We start from the raw sequence: 25,377 nt of genomic DNA, 5'->3' as shown, positions 1-25,377 counted from the left end.
CCAAACCGAACCCACGAAGCAAATTTAAAGTACCCTAAATGTTAACAAAAAGAACGACTGATTCAATATGATCAAACTCGACCTCGGTTCTTAACTGATGCTTTAATCTAAAAAAGAAGTTAATAATGGATGCTTGGCAATTCCCGACACCCTGTCCCTTCGAGACTCCTGGTGCACAAATATCGGATATGAAGGTATGAGAAAAGACGATTATGGTGCGCAACAATACCGCATATAATTCAAGACAAAATATACTACCAATCTTGATAAATTTTCTAAATATCTAAACAATTAATTAACTAATCTCCAGAAATATACTTCCTCTCTTCATAATATTTCTTCTCACAAGCTTCCTTCTTTGCATTCCTCTTCTGCAAAGTCAGGGGTAAATCAGTCCAAATTTTCACATCACTATATAACAATATGTATATATATACAGTTATACACATACCTGGTATATCTCATGATTGGCTTTTATTCTTTCGGCCACAGAAGTGGTGGTGATGTTTTTCGGGCTTTCTAGTGTCCTGAAAATGCCCATGCTTTTCGGGACTTTGTAAGGATCATCCATGGTCTGAAGTAATGAACACAAGGGTAATTTAGTCTTTTTAGTCATGGTATTAAGAAAACAATTACTAGTATGAGACGGTTCGTCTTACATTGGGGGAATAGTTGACTTCTGAAACGGTTCCGTGCACAACCAAGGAGATGTTAAAAGTTTTTATCTGGCCAAGATTAAAAAAACGTATCAAATATTTAGTTACCGTTAATGTTAAGAAAAGCATAATTAGAATTTAGATGACAAAAGGCGACGCGCAATACCATGTCTTTTGAGATTTCCCATGGTGCTCCAATGATGACTTCATCGACATATCGACAAGCTAAAACACTGAGGCTGCGTTCGTGCAGATGCATTAGTGGGAATAGAGCCCCACGTTGTTGGCTGCGTAATATGGAACAAACGTTTTACTACCAAGATAATGACAGACGAAATATTGGACAGGTTGGTCGGTTGGGTAATCGGTTTGTATATGAGCTGTTGTGATCTTGAAAACAAAATATGTCATTTAAGATTTTAGAGAAAATACCTAACGGTTTGATCAGTATAAATGCCCACTAGTAGAAAATCTCCGAGCTGTCGTGCGTTCTTCAGAATCTAGAAACATAAAGCACGTGCCTCGTTAATATTATTATCAAAACAACAAACCATCGATGAGACAGATGTCATATGAATGTGAAATCATAATGAGTCATAAAGATAAGAAATCAACACGTTACATACTTCAACATGTCCAGCATGAAAAAGATCAAATCCTCCGTCAATGTACACCACACGTGCGTTCGGTCCCGGCCCCTGAACATCAAATATTCGAGTATATATAAATACAAACCAGATCATTACTACAAGGATTTAATCATCAAAATAAAAAACACACCTTGCCATTTGAGAACTGCACAATTCTTCTTGATGTAGGCAAAAAGTTAGAAGCATGTTTGGATTTCAAATTGCTTTCTAAACTCACACTCAATCCATTACATTCTCCATTTACTTGTTTATCCTCCATTGACGCGAGTATCCTTCCTGCATTGCAAATAATATGTCAAAAAGCGGATCTCTCTGTACCAATAAAGTAGGAACATTGGATTATATTTGATTCAGTACCTACAATGTCTGTACTTGAAACACCTTCTGTGCGTTTAATCTGTTTGTAACGACCAACTTTCTTTGCTAAAGCGTATGCATCACTTCCATCAGGAAGCAGGCAAGGATCATCCCCATGAATGATGTAATCAATCTTATGTTCATTAAACAGACGGTTCATGAAGTCTTCAGTTATAGCATACGGTGCGTTAGGAATCACTTCATCCACCCACTTCAATCCGCTAACAAGTGCCAATCTTTAACGTATTTAAACTTAATTAGCATATTGATTTCCGCATAATAAGACTCAAGTTTTAAGAAAGCGTGAATAAAGATCATACCTTTCCTCCATAGATAAAACAGGAGGACCTTTGTTCTTTATAATTTCCTCATCACTCACGATCCCGACCACTAATTCATCTCCCAAAGCCTTGGCTTGTCTCAGAGCATTTGCATGACCATAATGCATAAGATCAAAACATCCATCCATGTAAACACGGATCCGTTTCTTACCACTTTTTTTCTTTTGAAGATTTCCCAAATAAGGTAACATGTATGGCAAAGAAGGAAAACCAGCAATACCACTTAAATAACTTGTAGAAAAACCAAGAAATGCGGCTGTTAGCATAACGACACCAAATAGGTGGGGGTGGTAGTATGCCCCCTCCCAGATCGAATAGTTAGCGTTATAGTCCATGCTAATACAATTACAAACAAAGGTCTATAGATCCTTAATTAATGCTGCACTAGAAGACACCCAAGCCACGGAGAACCAGCCCAAGCGCAAGAACAAACCCTGCAAAAACATAGGAGAAACCAGATTTATATCAAGCAATTGAAAAATAATTAGTAAATTGGCTTCCTAATCAAGATTGAATTTATATTAAAACTAGTAATTTGCCTGACTCCATCAATTATCATACACACAAAAATTAAGGTATCACACTACAGCCGATATCGAGCCAAGCTTTGGCTCATTTAAGGTACCGCACATGAGCTCAAGCCACGCAAAGTCTCGTTAAGGTTTCCTCAAAATATATAAACTTAATTAAAACCGTATATAAATTAATTAATAAATAATAACATAACCGATCCAGAGTCGAGTTCAAGCTTGAGAAAACAACTCGACCTTTGTGAAAAGAGCTCGAAACAAGCCGAGATGAAGCTTGAGCTCTCATAAGTTAAAACAAGCCCAACTTAGGCCCATTAAGGTTTTCTCAAAATAAATTAACTAGATCAAGCAAGTACATAATAAATTAATTAATAAATAAAACAATCCAAGCCTGAGCCTAATTCAAGCTTAAAAAACGACTCACGAGCCGAGCTCAAGCTTTCGAAAAGGAGCTCAAAAGCAAGTCGAGATTGAGCTCGGCTCGGATTGATATTGAAACAAGTAATTTGCCTGAACACCTGAATCCATCAATTATCACACACATCCAAATTAAGATCGATTTTCGGATTACCGAATCAAACTAACTGTAAACTGGAAACAATCATAACACCGTAACCGTAACTCCACCAAAGTCAAATTCCACCAAATCAAGCTCTACATAAGCTCTCGGATTAATGCTGAAAGCAATAATTCACCTGAATCCATCAATCATCATACACATACAAATTAAGATCGGTTTCGGTATTTACAACCGAACCGAACCGAATCGAACTAACCGTAAACTAGAAACCCGAAACAATCATAGCACCGTAACCACACCAGATTCAAATTCCACCAAATCAACACTTAATGCGTAAAATATAACCTAAATTATAGCGATCGCAAACTAAATTCATAAAACGTTTTTCGCAAACTTTCTTTCCTTCAGAGCTCGAGCCTTCCCAAAAAAGAGCTCGAAACGAGCAAAGATCAAGCTTGAGCTCTCATAAGTTAACGAGTAAACATGTATACAAATTAATTAATTAATTAATAAACAATAAACTATCCGACACTGAGCCGAGTTCGTTCTTAAAAAACGACTCACAACCGGAGCTCAAGCTTTTGAAAAGGAGCTCAAAAACAAGCCGAGATTGAGCTCAGCTCGGATTGATATTGAAACAAGTAATTTGCCTGAACACCTGAATCCATCAATTATCATACACATCCAAATTAAGATAAGTTTTCGTATTTAAAACCGAATCAAACTAACTGTAAACCGTAAACTGGAAACAATCATAACACCGTAACCGTAACTCCACCAAATTCAAATTCCACCAAATCAAGCTCTACATAAGCTCAGATTAATACTGAAACTAATTATTCACCTGAATCCATCAATCATCATTCACATACGAATTAAGATCGGTTTCAGTATTTACAACCGAACCGAACCAAACCGAATCGAACTAACCAGAAACTAGAAACCAGAAACAATCATAACACCGTAACTCCACCAGATTCAGATTCCACCAAATCAATACTTAATGCGTAAAAAATAACTTAAATAATAGCGATTGCAAACTAAATTCCTAAAACGTTTTTCGCAAACTTTGCTTCCTTCCGAAAAAGAGCTCGAAACGAGCAAAGATCAAGCTTGAGCTCACATAAGTTAACGAGTAAACATGTATACAAATTAATTAATTAATTATTAATTAATTAATTAATAAACAATAAAATATCCGAGCCTGAGTCGAGTTCGTTATTAAAAAACAACTCACGAGCCGAACTCAAGCTTTCATAAAGGAGCTAAAAAACAAGCCGAGATCAAGCTCGTCTCGGATTGATGTTTAAACAAGTAATTTGCCTGAACACCTGAATCCATCAATTATCATACACATCCAAATTAAGATCGGTTTTCGGATTTAAAACTGAATCGAAATAATCGTAAACCGTAAACCTGAAATAATCATAACACAATAACTCCACCAAATTCAAATTCCACCAAATCAACTAGGCCCGAGCTCTACATAAGCTCGGATGAATACTGAAACTAATAATTCACCTGAATCCATCAATCGTCATACACATACAAATTAAGATCGGTTTCAGACTTTCAGTATTAACCCGAATTGAACTAACCGTAAACCGGAAGCAATCATAACACTGTAACTACACCAGATTCAAATTCCACCAAATCAACACTTAATGCGTAAAACAAAACCTAAATTATATCGATCGCATAGAGATCACCGTCACAATACAAAACAGATCTACAACACCTACCGCAAAATGAAGAACGAGTCTCAATTATTTATTAAATTAATTATTCAAATTAGGTTCAGCAATTGAATGATCTACGAATACTGCCTCTAATCAATCTAAAATCAGAATTAACGAAAATTAAAGAGCGGATATGGAATCTGGATGAGTGATTGATCAATTACCTGTATTGCCGTTAGCTATTGATGATTGATTGAATATGTGTGTGTGTTAGGGTTTGCTCTTGGCTGGGTTGAATGTGAAGAATGGTGAAGAAGAAGAAGAAGAAGATTTTTATTAGAAGAATAATAATAATGACGTCATGCAGGTTCACATGGGACAGACACGAGGATTGCCTTGCTGGCCTTGCCAGTCCAATTGACCTATTAAAATATTTTTATATACAAATTATTATTTTTGAATTATTTTGTTTTTTTATACAGGTGACGTGGATTTTTCTAGTTGGCCATGTTCTGGTTAGTATAAAAAGAATGGGTTTTAAATTAGTTTTCAGATTTTATTGAGTTATTAGGTTAGCAACCCGTGTATACACGGACTGAATAAAGAATATAACATTAATAATAAAAATGTTTATATATAATTTAATAGTACGATATAATAACTTTAGTTTTAAAATGGTAAAGTAAATTAAGAATCAAGCTAGACTTAACTAAATTTTCACAGAAGACAAATTCTAGGTATTTAAATGTAAACACGCTCGAAAAAGAAACCTTTAATAGTTTAGGCATGTGCTAGTCGTTTTATGCAAATCAAATGGATCTTTATAATAATAACATTTTGAAATAAAGTATTTAAAAATTACTTTAAAATACGTAATAAATAAATAAATATTAAACATTTTTTTTTATTTCTAGAAATCACAATTAAATGAGAGTTAATGAAAATTTAATTTGGAATTTTAAAAATAATAATAAATGTAGCATATTAAATTTAATAGATTTAAATATGGTTTAATTTTAGAAATAAATTATGTGTGATGTGGACACTTTAAAAAGATGACATATGTTCACATAATCTTGCTTTAATATATTAGTAAGATTATTGTATCATGGATTTATTGGCTGAGTGTTGTGGGATGGTATGAGTATATGACTCATGTGGAGGGGTTTTATTGCCCAAAATATTGCGACAAGGCTTTATGAAAGGGCGGTAATGCTGTGTTTTCGAGGTCACTTAACCAAGAAAATGAAAGGAAAGGAAAACATTTCCGGTCCTTTCCTTTTTATTTTCCTTTTCCTTTTCTCTCTTTCATTCATTCTTCTTTCCTTTCCTTTCATCCAATTCCTTCTAAAATGGAAGGAAAGAATTTGCACTACAAAAGTCTCTAATTTTCTTTCATTTCCTTCTTTAAATGAAACTCAGGAGTATACTTTTTATTCTTTCCTTCTTTAAATGAAACTCGGTAACATAAGTCTCACTTTCTTCTCATCCCTTTCCTTTCCTTCCTTAAGTTTAACTCGGAAACAGAGTGTAAGGGATGGACCTTAGATATTAACTGGGGCGGCATTTGGGGGGGGGGGGGGGGGAGGGGGGACCATCGGCTTTTCTCTCTCTCTCTCTCTCACACACACACACAAATAATACGGTAATGGGTTTTAAGACCGTAACGAGGCTTTAAGGTGAAGAAGCTTTAAAGCCTTCACTACCTACGAAGCGATGACGTGTAGGACTTTAAAGCCCCTCCACAACACATCGTGTGGTTATATAATTATAGTAGATGTATTGCTTGAGTGCGGGGTAAAAAAAATCTTCTTAGTGAAAGTTGGTAATAAAACCAAGAGGGGGTAGGCCTCAACTTATACTAGATCTATCCCTACATATATATATTATATGACTCATATTGCTTATTTTGTTAAAAATAATAGAAACGTATGCTCTTTTTATCTTTTATTCTTTTGATTTTGTTCTTATAAATCCGTTTCTTAAAAGCAGCTTGATCCGTCTGACTATCGAACCAATGTAACGATCAATTAGATCACTTGGACACTTGGTGCTAAAAAGTGTGACAAGTGGTATACCTTGGCATGAGTGCATGGTTTTGTCTCCACTGTACTAGTGTTTTGATAATGAGTGCAACGTGCATGATGAGTCTCAATAACATGTTCTATTTTGGGAGCAACAAAAACAAGCTTGAGATAGGATTTTGTAAGAGGGCATAGTTTGCTAAGATACATTTTGCTACTACTTGTTTTGTCATTGCCGTCTTCAAGAATTGCTAAAATATTTTAGAGTGAAGGCGAAATTTTTTTTGACCTTAAATTAAAATTAGTATTTTATTAGGTTTAAACAATTTAATTTGTAAATGGCAATATTTTGTTATGATGAGTTATGTAAAATAGGCTTACACATGTCTCAAATAAGATTAGACCCCACAACCTTTTTGTAGGGAGTCATACCTTTTTATCGTTAAGCGAAGTTAGTTGCTATGTTATTAAGTTTAAATATTAAATATGCAAATTATTTTTTATAAAAAAACATATAAATTTATTTTTAAAACAAATTTCAGATCTAGCGGGGTGTCGGGCTAGAGGCTGTCGACCACCCAGCTCCCCTAAGGCCTGTCACATGTGTTTAATGGCAACCAGAATAGGTTTTTACTTTTTTTAATATGTGGTAATGAAATGACTCTATAAGTTTAACACCTTTATATTTTAACATATATGTATAATTGTGTATTAATTGTTCTTATAGCAACCTATGGCCAAGGTCCCAAAATATCAACAAAGTCATACTTTATTTTTTGTTGAAAAGATACATTTATTCTTGATGAAAACTTCCATGATATTTCTTCAACACAATGTTGTTCACACCAAATTCTAGAAGTAACATGCCAAGAAAATATTACTATAAAGTTTTCTTCTTTGATCATTTTAGCGGATTAAACAAGTCAAGCTAAGCTTGATATCGTCAAAGCTCGTCCACTTATACTTTATAAGAGCTTAGTCTTAGCTTATTTATTGTTTAATCGTTATTTTGTTAAATTATTTTTATATATTTATAATTAATTTTGTAGTATTTATAACTATAACTATGCATAAAACATATATATGTTCTACATAGTTTCTTATTTGTTTTATTATAGTTTCATAACTAATACTGTAATAGTTATTATGCAAGTATATATTTAATACACTAAATAAAAGTTATATAGAAGGTATGATAATGTAGGCTCGCGAGTCTATTCAAACTCGATATGTAAAGCTTGGGTTTGTTTATCAAACAATTAATTTTTAGGTTTCAACTCATTTAAACTCGACTAGATCCGAATTTTAAATATAAGATTATTATCGTTCAATGCAAAAAAATAAAATTATTTATTTCCAATTTGCATATAACTAAACTATCACGTTTATTTGGTGCACCTAATTTTTCTTGAATAATTTAAATGATAATGATGGTTTGTCTTATATTATGTAAAAGATGTCTTCACCTACCATGATTAGCAAGTACAAGTAATTATAAAGTTTTCAACAACAAAAACAATCTATTCTAATGAAGTAAAATAATTGTAAACATTTGTTATCTTTTGGTTAATTCTCACAATACTTTTCCCTTCAAAACTAATATCTTAATTAACCCTAATATATGTAATAGATCAATAAATATTCGCTTTCCTTTTTTACTCAATTTATATTATATCTATACATTTTTATAAAAATAAATATTAACATATTATTAATATGTATTCCAAAATACACTGTGAAATCCAAAAATCAATAATAAACCATGTTTATCAAAGATTGAAAAGAATATAATTTCAAATGTTATCATTAACATATTGTTTTATAATTTAAATCATTTCGTGTGTAACACGGGATTCTAAAGCCAGTAATTTAATAAGCCGTAACACTATGAAGATTATTATCATACAATTCTCCGCAAAACCCTTAATAAAGTATACATGTTTTGTATTAAAAAGAAATAAGAAAAGTAGTTTTTTTTATATGATCTCAAATTATGAGAGTAGTTTAAAAAGTGCCATGAATTAACTTGTACTTGCACGTGGAAATGTATTTGACGTCCGGAGGTCAGTGAGGGCAAAGTAATGATGCTTATACATAATTATAATATTACATTTTTCATTGTAATGACTTAGGTAAAACCCATGATGCGAAGATCAAGCGTTTGGGTATAATGCGAATATGACATCTAGAAATTTAATTTATGTGTGCGTGGGGGTGTGTTTTTTTTTTGTTTTTTAATGTTAAAAACAAGTTTTGTATCGTTAAATATATATCTCATACGATCATTCTTGATGGGAACAGTCATCTAGCCTTTCAAAATGTTTATTATTATATATATACTTAAAACCAACTTTTAACACACTCGCAAAACTTACTATTCATCAAAACATTGAATATGAACCACACATTTTTCAAACTTGATAACTACATGGTTATTCATGTCGACTCACTGTAGTAACGTCCGGGACCAACAACTTTCGCGTTTTACTAACGACCGGGTTTTACCGACCTTTTTGTTTAGTTTCGGTACCATCACAAATATAATCGAAACCGACCGAATTCACATAGACTCACCGCGTTTTGTTTTAGTTCCGTAACCGTAACGAAAACCGACCGGATGCCTGATCTTTTTTAGTTATGGTATCGTAACAAACGTGACGGAAACCGACTGAATTTGCGTAAACTCACCACCTCAACGCCTGAAATCGACAATGGTCGGATTTACCAGCACTCGAGTTTTACCGACCGACGCCACCTCCATTGGTTCGTCTCAATTTTTATAATTTTTTTATAACGCACGTAACCGAAACCGAACGAATTCGTATCGACGTTCCGCTTCAACGCTTGAGACCGACAACGCTTAAGTTTTACTACCGTTCGGGTTTTACCGACCTGCCCGGCGTAACGCGGAGTTAAAACACTATTTCTTTTTTATTTTTAGTTATGTATTATTTTATTATTTTTCTATTTTTTGAATAAAAGAAGGTTCCTTCGTTGAAGAAAAGACGTGTATGATCTCGTTCAAACAGATGTCATATATATACTTCGATCAAGAGAAGACCAGTCAAATGTATTTGAGATATGAACAAAATGTACTTCACCATATGTCGCTTGAAGAATCTAGAAACATATATAAATACAATACAAAGGGTTGTTAACATATAAAGTTGCATAATTTTTTGTTGTGTAATTAGTTGCATATGTAACATTATTATTATTATTATTTAACCTTTGTGTAATTATCTATTAATTTTGCTTAATTAGTTTTTATTGTGCGAAAGAAATTACGCATGTTCCTTGGGCATTCGTACGCTTCGCACGTTAACAACTATTCGTACATTTACCCACCCTTATATATATCAATATAAGATGGTTGGGTGTATAAATCTATGAACTTTAAAGTTTACAAATTTATGTAATGGTATATTGAATTAATATTACTTACCAAAACGTAAACAATGGATTTGGGTTGAATAACTAACTCTCAGTCTTATAAGCATAAAAATATAACCCTAAATCTAATTAGAAACTCATCTAACCATAATCACAACTTTGATTAGGTTATATAGTCCATGAATCGAAATAATTAGAGATGCACTCGAACTTATAATTAAACAATAAATAAACTCATGTTTTCCTGTTAATTTAACTAGCTATCATATATTAAATACAACTCATATAATTTATCCTTAGTTAATTTAATTAATTAACCCAATTTCATAACTCAAAATTGGCTTTGGGATCTCATCTCCTGTCCGAAAAACTTATGAAAATTTAACTTTTCAATGAGTAGATACGAAATTAACTCTATATATAAAAATATATGCGAACCTAAAACAACGTTGTTTCAAGCTTATAAGATAAGACCAAACGAATTAAAGTGTAGTTTGATCAACACTCAACAACTATATTATTTCTTAAATATTTAAAGTTATCCTTTCAACTACGTAGTAGAAAACAAATAGGATGTTCATATTCATCCACATTAACAATTATCGACACCTTGATTCTTTCTAGTCTTAATGACTAAGTAAAATAAAAGGTAGAATTTATTTCCTTTAGTCATGGGTTGGAGATCTTAACTTGAATTAGATTAATTAGTCCAACACGTAATATTTTTCATTTGTTAACAACTATTTGATTTGAAACCGTATTTTTTAATTTCAGTTTCAAATGTAACACGTTAAGCGTGAAAATTGATGCATAGTGAAAGCCAGGACTGTCTCCAAGAACCTCTTAAAATTTTGGGGTTTGGGATGAGTAAAAAAACATGCCTCTAAAATCGCGTTCTCAATTATATAATAGATAAGTTTACAATTTTACCAATAATTTTTTCTTTCAAAAATACAAAACAAACAAATAATAATAAAATGTTACTAAAGTGACATATAAAATGAAAGTTTTTTTCAATAAAAAAATAACACTAACTATGGAATTCGAACCCATAACCTTTGTTTCCATATCTAAAACATTTTCCATTTAATCAAGGAGTCATTTTGTAGGCTTTTTATTATAACAAAATTATATATAAAATTTAAATTTATTTTTTAACAATTATGGGCCTCTCTCGAGAGTGGTCTGAGTCCGTCGCCCTCCCCGTCCTCCCCTTAGGTCGGGCCTGGTGAAAGCATATATATGAAAGAGAGAACTACGAATACAAATTTTATGGCATTATTCGTTTTAAATTATTACATCAAACGTTGTTTATTAAAGTTAAATTGATCCAATAGTAGTTTATTGACTTTGTCCCATCTGCTAACTATTGAAATAACTCCGTACAAAAAGAAACACTCTATAAAATGAGTGGATTTAGTAAAACGCTAAACCCTAAAACACTATCTAGTTTAATTTGGTTGATATGCTAACATCTCTTTTATAGGTGTCAATATGACTATCTTTTGGACTCGTGTTGTAGTTGACACAAAAAGTAAATAAAAAAGAAACTACCACAAAAAAAGTTTGTCCTTCCTGAAGAAACTGGTTTGGCCTAAGGTTTGAATAAGACATAAAAACCCCTAAATTAAATTTGAACCATATTCGAATAATCAGCTTAAATTTGGGACCAATTTTTATGAATCGGGCCCTTATCGAATTTGTGAATATTCAAATTCAAATCCTAAATTGGTTCTTGAGTCCCGTGCCATGCATAAATCAAACTCATTAACTTTTGGTGATTTTAGTAACATTAGCTTCAGCGGACAACGATGGTCAAGAGGGCACCACCCCATGCCAGCGACCCGAAAAACATTTCATTTGAAGCCACACAAGAATCGCTCGTCAAACTCAACCGAATTACCTGATAAACCAACACACTGATTAATAAAACACAATATCGTTTCAACCAAAGTTTATAGTCGTATAGTGTGTGCGTGCGTGCGTGTGTGTATAGAGGAGGGTTCAAATAAAAATAAATAATTTCTTAATTGTAAGAAGGACATAAAATTTGAAGTTACGAAACTATTTGAGTTTATCTAAAAAACTATGTAGACTAAATCCTACATCCTAGGAAACTATTTGGTATTTTAAAAACTACTAATCTCAACCACTAGATCCTAGATCCAAGGGCCTAGATCTATTTTTACTCTTCCTAGAAAATTATCTCCTTTTATTTTAACCCACCCCTATACACACACACACACTCAACATGGTTCTCAAAATATCTCTCCCCTATAAATGAAAATCCATTTGATTTGTGAAAACTCGCGAAAACCCTATGTAACATCGTTTTTTTTTGTTACTTGTAATATATGTTGTAACATTTAATACAAAACATCGAAACATAAAAAAAAAAAGTTTTGCTATTTTTTAACATTTTTTACTAATTTTTATATATGTTTTCAGTAGAGAGAAAAATCTATATTTATATTTACATTTTTTATTCACTTTAATTATGGACCACAAGATTTAAACATTAATTAAAAACATGTAATTGAGAATGGGTTTTTAGAGTTTTCACAACTCAAGTGGGTTTTCATTTTATACTTATGAAGAAACACTAAGTGACCCGGTGCAGATTATAGATAAATCTGGGGGTTAAATAATGTTTCCCACGAGAATGAGGTCCAACAGAGACGGTTGTTCTTCAGGGGATCTGCAAAACAAACACCGTAAGCTCGTCACTGAGAAGGGGGGGGGGGGTTCCTCCTTGTGACCACCCTCCGGCGTGAGAATCAGACTAGATTGCTCTGAATATAAGTGTATATTAAGAGATTGCTAGATAACAGGATAGCAGATGATCTTACCATTCCAAGATGTTGGAGTATTTATAGCCGAAGGTAGGTTTCCTAGAAGGTACAGCCAGCTGAATAGTATTCCTGTTCTACCAACAGTGGACTATGCACAGGCCATACTGGTTGGTGGATAGGTTACGGCCAACAGTAACAAAGTCGGCTGCACTATTCCACCAACTGTAGATTATGCACGTCCCACCTACTGTGGATTATACGCAGGCCATGCTGGTTGGTGAATAGGTTACGGCCAACAGTAACACTATTCCACCAACTGTAGGCTGCGCACGCCCCTCAGTAAGAGTTGGTGAGTAGGCAGCGGCTAATAGTGACAAATAGTACTAGAGGGTGCTCCTCCTCGTACTGTTGTCGGTGAGCTGTCACCCTGTGATTGGCTCATGGGCTGTTCTGGTCAGATTGTCTGTCCTATCCATACCTTGGTAGGTATAGTACAAAAGATCTTTCAGAATCATACGGACTGGCTCATTTGGGCGGGATTGTTCCCGCCTTGCTCATTCCTTCATGTGACTACTGAAGTAGCTATTGTCTTGTGCGTGTAGCCCTGCTGTCTGCGGGTAGCCTTCCCTGATGGCTTGTATCCGCAACTGCGGGAACAGGCGGGGTACTTCACCATTGGGAGGCTTTCCCTGCGTGAACAGCTTGCGTACTGCGCGTAAGGTTCTCTGAGCATGGTGGGTCCTGCGGGAGCAGATGGCCTTTGCGCAGACGTCCCTGTTCAAGGTGAGTCTTGCGGGGCCAACTGGGCTCTGCTGGGACCTACCTCTTCAACTTAGCTTATATATATATATATACACACATACAATTTGGTTTTTTTGGGGCTAGTCACAAATCAGATACACACATTAGTTCTTGCATTTATAAGTTTTCCTAATGTTAGAGTTACCATTTGGAATAATTTAATGTGAAAAAATGATCACAAATGTTGGTCCAGTCAATTACCAAAATATGATCACATATTGTCAAAGAACATGACCTATATGAAGCGGCTGGCCCAAATGATGGTCCAACCAATTACCAAACTAAATTAATATTGCACACTAAACTGATATTGTATATATGAAAGATCCAAAACGCTTACAATGAAGTGACAACCTATTAAAATACCTCAAACATCCAAAACGCTTACAATGAAGTGGTATATATGAAAAGAACCAAAACGCTTACAATGAAGCGGCAGTGTTGCAAAAATCCCGAATATGCGCTGATTAATCCCTGGTTAATCGTCAGTCCCCACTTCACTGATTAATTTTTGGCTAATCGGCCAATTAATCGGTCAATGGTCAAATCTGGCCCAAATCAGGATTAATCGGACTTAATCGGCCTTTTCTGATGAGGTTCTAGCCAAAATCGGCGGTTCCCGGAGGGATTCCTACCAAAATTAGTGGTTTCTAGCGAGATTTCAGCCAAATCTGTTTATGTATGTGTAAAACTGAAAATTACATATAAAAATGTGTGCGTGCATATACACAATTGAAAACTATGCATGAAATTCCGATCTGATTAATCTCGATTATCGTTAGTCTTCAGCTCACCACCCGACTAGCGGCTTGTGATTTTTTACAACACTGTAGGGCTAGAATGTGAGCCCACTTATTTTATAATGAGTTACAAAAAGAAAAAAAAGAAAAACTTTTAAATGGTTTTTTTTAAAGAAACCTAGTAATGATCAGTCGATACGGGTGGTATTCATGAAACGTTCGTTACATTGGGTTAATAGGTTAAACCGAGCCAAGCACTTGAAACTCACATAAACTTGTTTTTATTTTCACTGTTTAAGTTTACATCCAATCAAAATATTATATGCAATGTTGTAAAACTAGGTCTACAAGGCCGAGTACTCTCCGAGTACTCGTTACAAGGTATGCCACCGAGGAGAGTTTTTTTAACTCCGCCTAGTTACAAAGAATCGATAAAAGATGGTCAACCTCAGACATAATCACATCTAGTCGGTTAACTTAGACTAATTTTGACTTGAAAAAAAAATACATAATTCATATTTATATAATATTTAAAAAACAATATAACTTTTTTAGTTAATGATTAGCAAATATTAGAATAATTTAGTATTTAAAATGCATTTCTCTTATTTATATTGATATTCATTTATTTTGTTATAAAAATTAGTATACTTATCATATTTGACACATATATAATATACAAAAAATAATTTTCTTTATATTTACCATTTCCGAGTACTCTCTGAGTACTCGAGTACACCCAACTCCCTAGTCGGCCGCATATGGTCCGCCTAACGACTTTTGCAACATTGATTATATGTATGCATGAGTGCATGAAGCCTACGCCAATCCCGTGGATCATGGCAAGCTGCAGCTAATTAACCCATGTACAACTAGTAGACTTGTACATGATGAAAAGCGGCTATAACGTATTCTGTTGGTAATCCTGTATGAAAATCTAAAACAAGAAATAAATAAAAAAGAAACGGTAATAGTGAGTTGGGCTTGTGTTTGACACAATTCCCTTAAACAGATTCGCGGTCTGTTCCCACTATTTAAATCCAACTCCCACCGATTTTGGACCCATTATGATATGTAGGCTCATGGGCGTATCATACGCTAGCATGCGCACTAATATATGCCATAATGCCAAGCTATTGAGGCACACTACTGAAATACGCACAAAATAAATCGGGGTGTACCGTGTACCATACATAGAGGGTGTATGGTACGATGGTAAGCTTTTTGGTGCGAGTGGATCTTAACATTGGATCATCATGGCATGGACCTATTGCATTCCCTCACTTAGCTTATGCTAACAAAGTGTATTTCATACATTTTCAGGTAAAGGATAGAAACCGTAGGATGCACGTGATCAAGATGCTAGGAACCAAGGATATATCGAACACACTTTTGCCAGTGATTGGTTTTTTGTATATGATTGATATCTTACTGGGTCTATTTCACTGCTAGAAAATTGATCAATTGCGACTGTCTTTTCAGTCGCAAAATGCGATTTGCAACCGATTTACCACCGGAGAGGCGGTTACAAAAACCTTCGTGGCTAATTCTATTTCGCGACTGCAGTTGCAACCAGTGTAAATATGCGACCGTTTGTTGCGACCAAAATTATCGTCGCAAATTTTGCCACCGGTTTGTGACTGTTCTTGTTGCGATTACATTGTGACCGGTAGATAACGGGTTGCGACTGCTTTTGGCATTTGATTTGCAACTGTTTTGCGACCGCATCGATTTTCTTTTAATAAAATTCCTTCCAATTATGCAAATAATTTTCAGATTTTTAGAATTTAATCAATTATTTTCAGATTCTTTTAAAGTTCATCACCCTACTTTGCAAATTCTCTTTCTCCACCTTATCCTTTTCTCTTTCTTTCACCAAATCTTCAATGATCCCGTTTAACCTTTCTTTATCTTTTTCTTTTTCTTTAACCAATTCCTCGATAACTCCGTTCAACCTTTCTTTATCCTCTTCCTTCTCCTTTACTAGCTCCTCTATAATTCCGTTCAACTTTTGTATCTATAAATTATATAATATAAAACATATTTAGAATAGATTTTGGTATATGCATAGTAGAAATGTTGTCAAACTACTTGAAAGAAAAAACTCATGCCACTTGCAGTGAATTTATAATATACATTTAGATATAAAATGTACATGAATATAAAAAAAGTACAAAACTAAATATTATACTTAAAACACATGTAAACATACCTCGGGATCTTGTCTCCCATGTACACATGTAGTACTGCTGCAAGGCATGGTAGATGTACCCGTGATCAAGGCTAACGGATCGGTGACATTGCTGAACCCATACAACTTTCCTTTATTCTTGCCCCCGACTGCTTGTGACCACAAACATGGGTCAAACTTCGGGTGTTCGCTAACATCCTCTCCATATTTCTTCCCAAGAAATCCCTCGTATGTTTTCTGATAGACAAATGAAAATAAATTTATAGAGCATTGATATAAAATGCTTACTGTCTTATCTCTGTAACTTGAAAAATATACTAACACAATGATGTTGCAGGAAATAACCTACCCAAATACAAAAACATACATTAGCAAATACATAAGCATATCCATATACACCCTTGTTTTCTCATAAATATCTACATAATGAAGCATAAACCAGAAGCGTATCATCAACATACTATATCATAAGCATAAGCAAATTTAAAACAGAAGTACCATATACACCTTTGTTTTTCACAAATATATACATAATGAAGCATATCTAAACCAGAAGCATATCATCAATATTCCATATTATAAGCAGATTCAAAATTAAAGCAGAAGTACCATATACAGCTTTGTTTTCTCATAAATATAAGCATAGTGACGCAAATCTAAAACAGAAGCATATCAATATAATATACTGTATTATAAGCATAAGCAAATTTAAAACAAAAGTATCATATACACCTTTGTTTTTTCATAAATATATACATAATTAAGCATTTCTAAACTAGAAGCAAATTTAAAACTTAATTATATTAATTATGACTCAAATCTATAGTTTGTGAAACATGTCTAAAGAAACCGGTTTGTCAAACAGGTTAAGAGAAACAGGTTTGTGAAACTGATTTGGGCTATCAACTCTATGGAAAAGTATATGTTGGAACATCTTATATAGGTACACACCTGAAAACGTTCAAACAATCGTTCTTTGTGCACTTTAGGAACATCTTTCCATCCTTGCCATGCACCAGACCACATATGCTTCAAAATTGATAAAATAATCCGGGAAGCCGTGCCTTGATCACTTAATCTACAAAAAAAGAAAATAATGAACGAAAATTACATTAGTAGCATCTTTTTATCAACATACAATGACAATATAAACACATATGTACTTACTGCCCATATTTAATTGAAATCCATTCCCGGTTCACTCGCTCGGGTACTTGGACTTGAGAAACGGATCCCCTCCTCACAGGAGCAACATGAACAACAGACTCAACATCAACATCAACACCACCCTCATCTGGTGAAGGCATCGAGGTATGATCTGGCTGTACTCGTCCAACGGTATCCGTACTACCTCGAACACTACCTCGTCCACCTCCACCTGAACGACCACCTCCACGACCCATGCCACCTCCTACCGAACTACGTGCCATGATCTACAACAAAAAAATCTATATTGTCACAATATGTTGGCTTAAGAATCCATCACTATCCGTCTTTCTATACATCCACCATCGATCAATATACCACACTACTACTAATCGGAAATCAAAAAATTAACAAATATCTGACTAAAAGATCACCTAATCAATTATTTGACTTCAATACATCAAACATGAACAAATATCTAATAGTTTGTTACCGATAACACTTCAAACTTCATATAAATCACTTATACTAAATTAATCATACACTAATTGATCAACATGTCATTGGCACATAAAGCAAATACCTACCTTATGTATGCATCTAGTTCGTTTCTAACATATTTATAAGCAGTTATTCGTGAAAGAATCTTTGGCATTTGAAACATGTATAAAATCTTATACTACTTAAATCATACATCATACTCATCAACCACTGTACATCTAAATCATCCAAACAATAACCATAGCTGGTTATTGTTTAATAAGAACTCAAACCTAATGTAATTTAATTAAATTATGTTTAAATAATAAATCAAACCTTACATAAGTTAAACTAATAGCAAATTGAACCTACATCATGAATGCATAAACAGACACATGCTAATTTTAATAACTTACATCCAATTTCAACTCAATTTCAAGCTAAACGAAGCTTCATCACCTCAAATTCTAGAAAACCTAATGATACAAACGAAGCTAAACAGATAGATCATTGATTTAGGTTTCAGCAATGCAAAATTTGAATAAAACTAACCAGCGATTTTGATTGTTCGAATGTAGAGAGATTTGAGCGCCAATAGATTTGACCGAAGCCGCCGCCGGTAATCGCCTGATGGAAGCTGTCGACGATAGAAATCACAGGCGGCTGAGTGTGTTCAAATCGCCGATGGTTGAGTGTGTTCAAATCGCCGATGAATTAGGGCTGGCTGTGAATAAACTAAAATATATAAATTAAATGGGAGGGTTTTATGCCATAAAATATCTATTATTATTTGAAAGCGTCTTGACGATAGGTTTTTTTAATTGATCACTTTATTTATTATTATAACTTTTTTTTAATTTTTTTTTGGAACGACCAACTAAGTAACGCCGGATACTTCGTACGCGGCCCCCATTGGCTTATGGTAGCCCGAACCGGCCACGAGTCCGGACGGACGGAGCCTCTAGCGGTCCACCTATTGAGGGATTCCCCGGATAAAACCCGACCCCCACACCCGCCAAACGGCACGACAGCGAAGAGCCGGTAAAACTGGGTGAGATCAGGACTCGAACTCTGGCAAGCCAGGATCATCCCTCATATCTCCCATATAAATTGGCATAAAAATGAAAAAAAAACTTTGCAAATATGTTTTTTTTTCAACCGTTATATAAGGAGAAAATAGTCGTATCACAATCAAAGTTATAAATTTGTATTAAAATCGTAAGAGCGTACAAAAAGCGAGATAGAATAATAAAAAGCCATTTTACTTTGATAGTTGTGGATTCGTTAATATAACCACTTTTATATGCCTACAAAATTTTAATATTAATTGTCTCCCGAAAAAAAGACAATAGTAAAACTCGCCACTGTATTGCAACCGATATTCATAATTTAATTTTAATTGATTAATTTTAACTTTTTTGTGCAAATGGTTTGCGATTTGTATTGCGACCGGTATTCATAATTCAGTTTTAATGGATTAATGTTAACTTTTTTGTGCAAATGATTTGCGACCAGATATAGACGGTGGCAAAATTTGCAACCGTATTGCGATTGGTATTTACAATTCAACTTTAATTGATTAATCTTGGAAATTTGCGACAGCATATAGACGGTGGCAAATTTTGAGACCGCATTGCGACCGATATTCATAACTCAATTTTAACTGATTAATTTTAACCATTTTTAGACCAATTTGCGACGAACTCTGGACGGTTGCAAAATCTGCAACTGTTTTGCAACCGAATTTTAAGCGGTCGCAAGTCAGTCACTATCTTTGCCACTGTTTTCTTCAGTCGCAATTGCTTAGTTTTCTAGTAGTGTTTGTTTATACAATGTACAGACATGAGAACATATAAGAAACAAAATAGTCGAAAATCCACATTATTGTTACATAAGCATATAGATGAAAAGCAAGTTTTAAAATTCCCACTCAAATTGTTATATATGAGTATGCAATAATGCATGTATCAATGTATTCATACGTCCAACACATATTAATCTTGAAATGGAAACTGGTTCTGGCTTTTACTTTATTTGTTGTTATGGAAGCCAATAATTTGCATCACTACAGATGTATATTTATACGCAAACTGCATGTTAATTATGCCAGTTTATATTACGTGTCTTTTTGCTTTGTTTACTATTTATTTTATTTTATATTTTCTTTTGTAGCATTACACTACTGATGATTCTATAGCATGTTGACATGCATGCTGCATTAATGTTTGAAGATTGATGATAACGTTACAGTCTAGTATTGTTTTAATTTGGGAAAATTCCCAAAATAAGCAATTATAAAAACAAATTTTAAGTTTTAGGTACCATGTGTAAGAAATTTCAAAAATAGGTATTATAAACTAGTCGTGACGAGCAGTTTGTGAAAACCAATTAGAACTTGCCACGTTTCCTTAAACTAATTGTAACGAGCATGCTCACTAACCATTTACTCCTCACGACTAAATAAGTTTCATGCTTCGTAATCAACGTCCACGAGTAATTCATAAGTCCTTTAGTCGCGGCGAATAGATTATATGGTTAAACTCGTCGTGACGAAGGGACTTATGAATTACTCGTTTACGTTGATTACGAGGTATGAAACTTATTTAGCCATAACGAGTAAATGATTAGTGAGCGTGCTCGTTATGGTTAGTTTAAGGACATGTGACAAGTTTTAGTTGGTTCTAAAAACTACTCATCACGATTAGTTTATAATACCTATTTCTGAAATTTTTTACAAATAATACTTAAAACTTGAAATTTGTTTTCATAAATACTTATTCTGGAATTTCCCCTTTAATTTAATAACTGCCGACTAGGTGATTCAAGAAAGAACATCTTTTACTAAAAATTGGGCTATATATCAATGAGTGATGGATTCAAGAATATTTCTCATGAAATATAAAATTTTTCAGTTTTCACGTCTATAAAGTGGAATTATTCTTAAGTCAGGTCATTGACCTATTTATTTTACCATATTGAATAGGTCATCGAAGTATTTTGGATTTTTAAATGGATCTGCGGTTTTTTATTCTGGTTTCTTTATAACTTTATTTTGTTCGATTTTTTTTCTCATTCTGTCTAGCTAACATGAACAACTAACCTAAGAAACCCAATTCAATCCCATATGAAACATCAATATACAATGCCTTGATAAAACCAACAAATAACAAGTCACAGGTTTCATCTAAAACTGAAAAACCAAATTGATCTAATTACAATAAGATTTTAGATTAGATGACTAATACAAGTTTATTATTAATAATGCCAACCCTAAAACGGCCTATGTAATAAATGAACTAACACATACACACGACTCGTTGAAAAAATGGATAACATTTAATAGGTTTTAAAAATGTTATATTTTGATTTAGAGATTATTTAAAAATTTAAAATTAAAAGTTTAATATTTTGATCTTTTATGTTCTTCATGTTCATATAGTTTTTTCCATCTTGAAATCTTTATCATGACTTTTTTTTAAGTTCATTTTAACCGCCGTAACTTGTTATTAAATCATTACCAAGTCACAAGGCAAACAATCGCAAACAAACATTAAACAGGTTGACATGAAACATACACAACCATCTGACAGGATTCTAAATGAATCCAACACGAGTCACAAAGATATCAACTATATTGGGTTTGAATATTCATTTCGACCCGCCAACCTGACCCCTAGCTAGAACCTAACACCAGGATATCATACTAAACGTCAAGACAGCTTTTAGACTAAACCCAAACCCCATGTTAACGCAGTACCCGGTCTTGAGTAGCATCACCCGTTATTCAATGATTCATCCAAAAACACAACTAAAAAACAAAAGAAAAAAAATTGACCAACTATATATTTATACCATTCAATATGAGACCTGCAAATCTCTGCCTTCTATAGTATTATTCAACCATCTTTACTTGCAAAGGGAGATCAATGATGGTGAGACCATCATCAAATAAGCAAGAAAAGATTAACAAGGTTTCAATGGTTAAACAAGAGCCTCATCTTTCCGGTGCTTACATTCGCAACCTTGTCAAACACTTAACTTCTATCAAAACCAAAGATTCATTCAAAGTTGAACATTTTAGTTATCACAACAATATGCAACAAGAATCACCACCACCACCTTCACCACCGCCACCGCCACACAAGAAACAAGTTAGAAGAAGACACCACACCATTAAACCCTATCAAGAAAGGTTTGTTAATATGGCTGAAGCTAGAAGAGAGATTGTCACAGCTCTAAAGTCCCATAGAGCCTCCATGAAACAACCACAAACCACCAATAACCACCCGAGACCACCGCAATCTTCCACCACCACCACCGCAGCCAGTAATCTTGAAAATCTCAATATTTTTCAAGATTTTAAAAACTCGGGTTTTTATCACAAACCATTATCAAATTATCCTATGCCAACATCATCATCTTCAAGAGCCATCAGGGCCGGCCCAAAGGAAGGGCAAGGTGCACGACCGCTTAGAGCCTAAATTTTTTTAAGCTTTTATTTATTTAACTTTTTTATTTATATAATTTTGTTTTCTTAAAAGAATATATTTCAGGGGCCATTTTTTCTACTCGCCACGAGCCCTTGGATTTTGAGGGATTATCAGGGACGACCCTGACAGTCATATCAGAGACAACGGTCAACTCCACCACCACCACCACCTCGGGTGGAAGCAATCTACATCATGCCATGGATGATGATGAAATGGAAAAGATAAGATCATTGGTGGATCATCACCAGATGGAGTGGAATGATACCATGAATCTTTTAATGTTAGCCAGGTGGCTCAAGTTCTTGAAAACCCTTGAAATGGAAGCAGAAGATGAAAAAGATGATCTAGGGTTTAATCTTTTTTATCAAGTTATTGAGTTCCCACCATGGTAATTAAGATTATGTGGTTTGAATATTATATATTACATGCTTATGTTAAAGATCATCTAAAGTTTCAATATTTAGGAAGCCATTGTTGTCATGTTCCTAAAAATGATCTAGGGTTTTATCTTGTTGATCAAGTTTTGGAATTCTCACCATGGTAATTATTGCATGCCTTTGCTAAAGATTATCTAAAAATTCAATCTTTAGGAACCCATTGTTGTCATGTTTCTAAGGCAAGGTGTAGTGGCCGGCAAAGAGGGGCAACAACTGGTCAACATGGGTGAGAAAACCACCCCCTGGCAATAATAGGGGCGACTGTGGGGGTGGGGGGGGGGATGCATTTGTCGCATGGTTTGTTTTTTGGGTTTAATATTAGTATATTAAGTATGTGTGTGTGTGTAATATATATAATATGATGGGGCTACAAAATCATTACACCCCTAAAATGAAAATCGTTCCTCTGCTGACGTGCCGTCACGTGACGAAAACTGTCCCCATTTTGTAGGCCTTTACTATACATAGCCTAAAATATGATCTAGGATTTAATCCTTTTGATCAAGTTAGAATGCCATTTTTTTTTCCTTAAACAATAATCATAGCAATTAATATACATGAAAATAGTGATTACATCGAAACAGAAGGTAAGCGTGCAACAGGCTACGCCGCAACCCCTTTTGAATTACAAAACTCAATCTTTTTGAATTGCAAAACAGAATGCCACTTTATTGTAATCGTTTGAAGTATATGACCTCAATAATAATGTGATGTAGCGTTATAACCGGAAAAAAAAATAATTTCTACATCGTTAAAGATTATCTAAAAATTTAATCTTTAGGAAGCCATTGTTGTACGTCTTTAGTCATTGGGTCACCCCGAACAAAGTACCTAGGCATTCTATGTTTGTTGGCCGTTCAAAAGAAAAGGAAGCCATTGATGTCATGTTAAATTATGTTGAGCTAGTAACAAGGGTTTCAAGACTTCCAGAATCCAGTAGTTGATTCTGAACACTTGCTGTGTGAGACTTTAATGGCAGTGATGATGCCACACAGGTGGGCCACACCACCATGTCTGATGTCTGAATGAATCCTTTTAAAATTTCATTTTCAAATTCTGTGACAAGCTTCCGTGAATGACCTCATAAAATTAATTTGCACTTGGACTGGAATTAAATTGTCTGCCAAACCTCCTTCTTGCTCATGCCAAATGCTAAAACTCTTAAATGCTTGTATAGACTTGGCACAATAATCTTTAGGTCGCGGGTTCGAATCCGATCCTAAGCGAGTATGCTCCAGTCGTCTTGCCGCCGAGTAAGGCTGGTTTACCTCTCACGTGTTGGGCCTGACACGGTATGGCATGGGACGGTTTGTGTATTACTTTCTCTTTCCCAATGCGTACAAGTAGGTGTGCAATTTTCAGTGTAACAAGAAAATAATAAGGTTTATGATTGTCATATATAATTTAATAAAGATATCATGTTCAGGTTGGTTGACTTTATTAAACAGGTCAGTGTTCAGCTTGGCATGCTTAACTCCACTAACGAAACATTTGTGGTTTCCTACACACATTGTTGTTAGATTTATGTAAAAAGATGGACATTTTTCACGCATTTTCGACAAATATATGGCGGGGAAAACCTTGTAGAATAGTTTCTTATGCAGTTTTCGTTGCATTTCCAACAAAATCTGAAACACAGCATTCTAATTACTATTATTATAATTTATAATTAGCACCAAAATTAACACAATAATCAATATAGTTGCCATAAACATAGTTATTATTATTTTTTTATATCTATTTCAATAATTTTATTTGATTTTTAATTTGAGTAAATTGCTATTTTGGCTCGGTTTAGCTCCTATAACTCATCAGCCCAAAATAAAATTTTTGAACAAATGAACCACGTTTAATTATTTACAGGGTTTTGGCCTCTTAAGGTCATATTTTGTAAGTTTCCTTTATTTTCTTTTCTATCTATCTTTTTTTTTTCTTTTATTCTTTCTATCATTTTTATTTTATAAATTTAACAAAAAACTATTAATTAATTAACCAACTTAATAATTTTACAAATGCATATTTTTATACTAATTCTTTTATTTTCTTTTGTGTTAACAAATTATATATTCTTTTCTTCTATTTTATAGATTAATTTAAAACTTTATTAATTAATAATTAAGCAGCTGATTCATTTTATAAAAATATATGTT

General features: G+C 33.9%; 2 protein-coding genes across 2 annotated transcripts; one reads left to right on the top strand and one right to left on the bottom strand.

Moving 5' to 3' along the window:
- Positions 1-247: 247 nt before the first annotated feature.
- LOC143564739 (ethanolamine-phosphate cytidylyltransferase-like) lies at positions 248-2,471 on the bottom strand. Its single transcript, XM_077051927.1, has 9 exons — positions 1,984-2,471; positions 1,664-1,899; positions 1,437-1,582; positions 1,283-1,354; positions 1,089-1,156; positions 823-943; positions 660-725; positions 452-574; positions 248-371 (listed from the first exon to the last, which is right to left on the bottom strand). Exons 1-9 carry the CDS (start codon positions 2,337-2,339, stop codon positions 300-302), a joined length of 1,260 nt encoding a protein of 419 aa, XP_076908042.1. The 5' UTR covers positions 2,340-2,471; the 3' UTR covers positions 248-299.
- A 19,758-nt stretch (positions 2,472-22,229) lies between these two features.
- Positions 22,230-23,182, top strand: LOC143564762 (uncharacterized). Its single transcript, XM_077051945.1, has 2 exons — positions 22,230-22,758; positions 22,854-23,182. Exons 1-2 carry the CDS (start codon positions 22,230-22,232, stop codon positions 23,180-23,182), a joined length of 858 nt encoding a protein of 285 aa, XP_076908060.1.
- The last annotated feature ends 2,195 nt before the right edge of the window (positions 23,183-25,377 follow it).

The sequence above is a fragment of the Bidens hawaiensis genome, unplaced genomic scaffold, assembly GCF_021521415.1.
Source record: "Bidens hawaiensis isolate Kalapana, Puna unplaced genomic scaffold, B.hawaiensis_p1.1 tig00022155_1, whole genome shotgun sequence".
Lineage (NCBI taxonomy): Eukaryota > Viridiplantae > Streptophyta > Magnoliopsida > Asterales > Asteraceae > Bidens > Bidens hawaiensis.
Note: the sequence above shows the minus strand (reverse complement) of the source record. Positions and strands in the feature narration are given on the sequence as shown.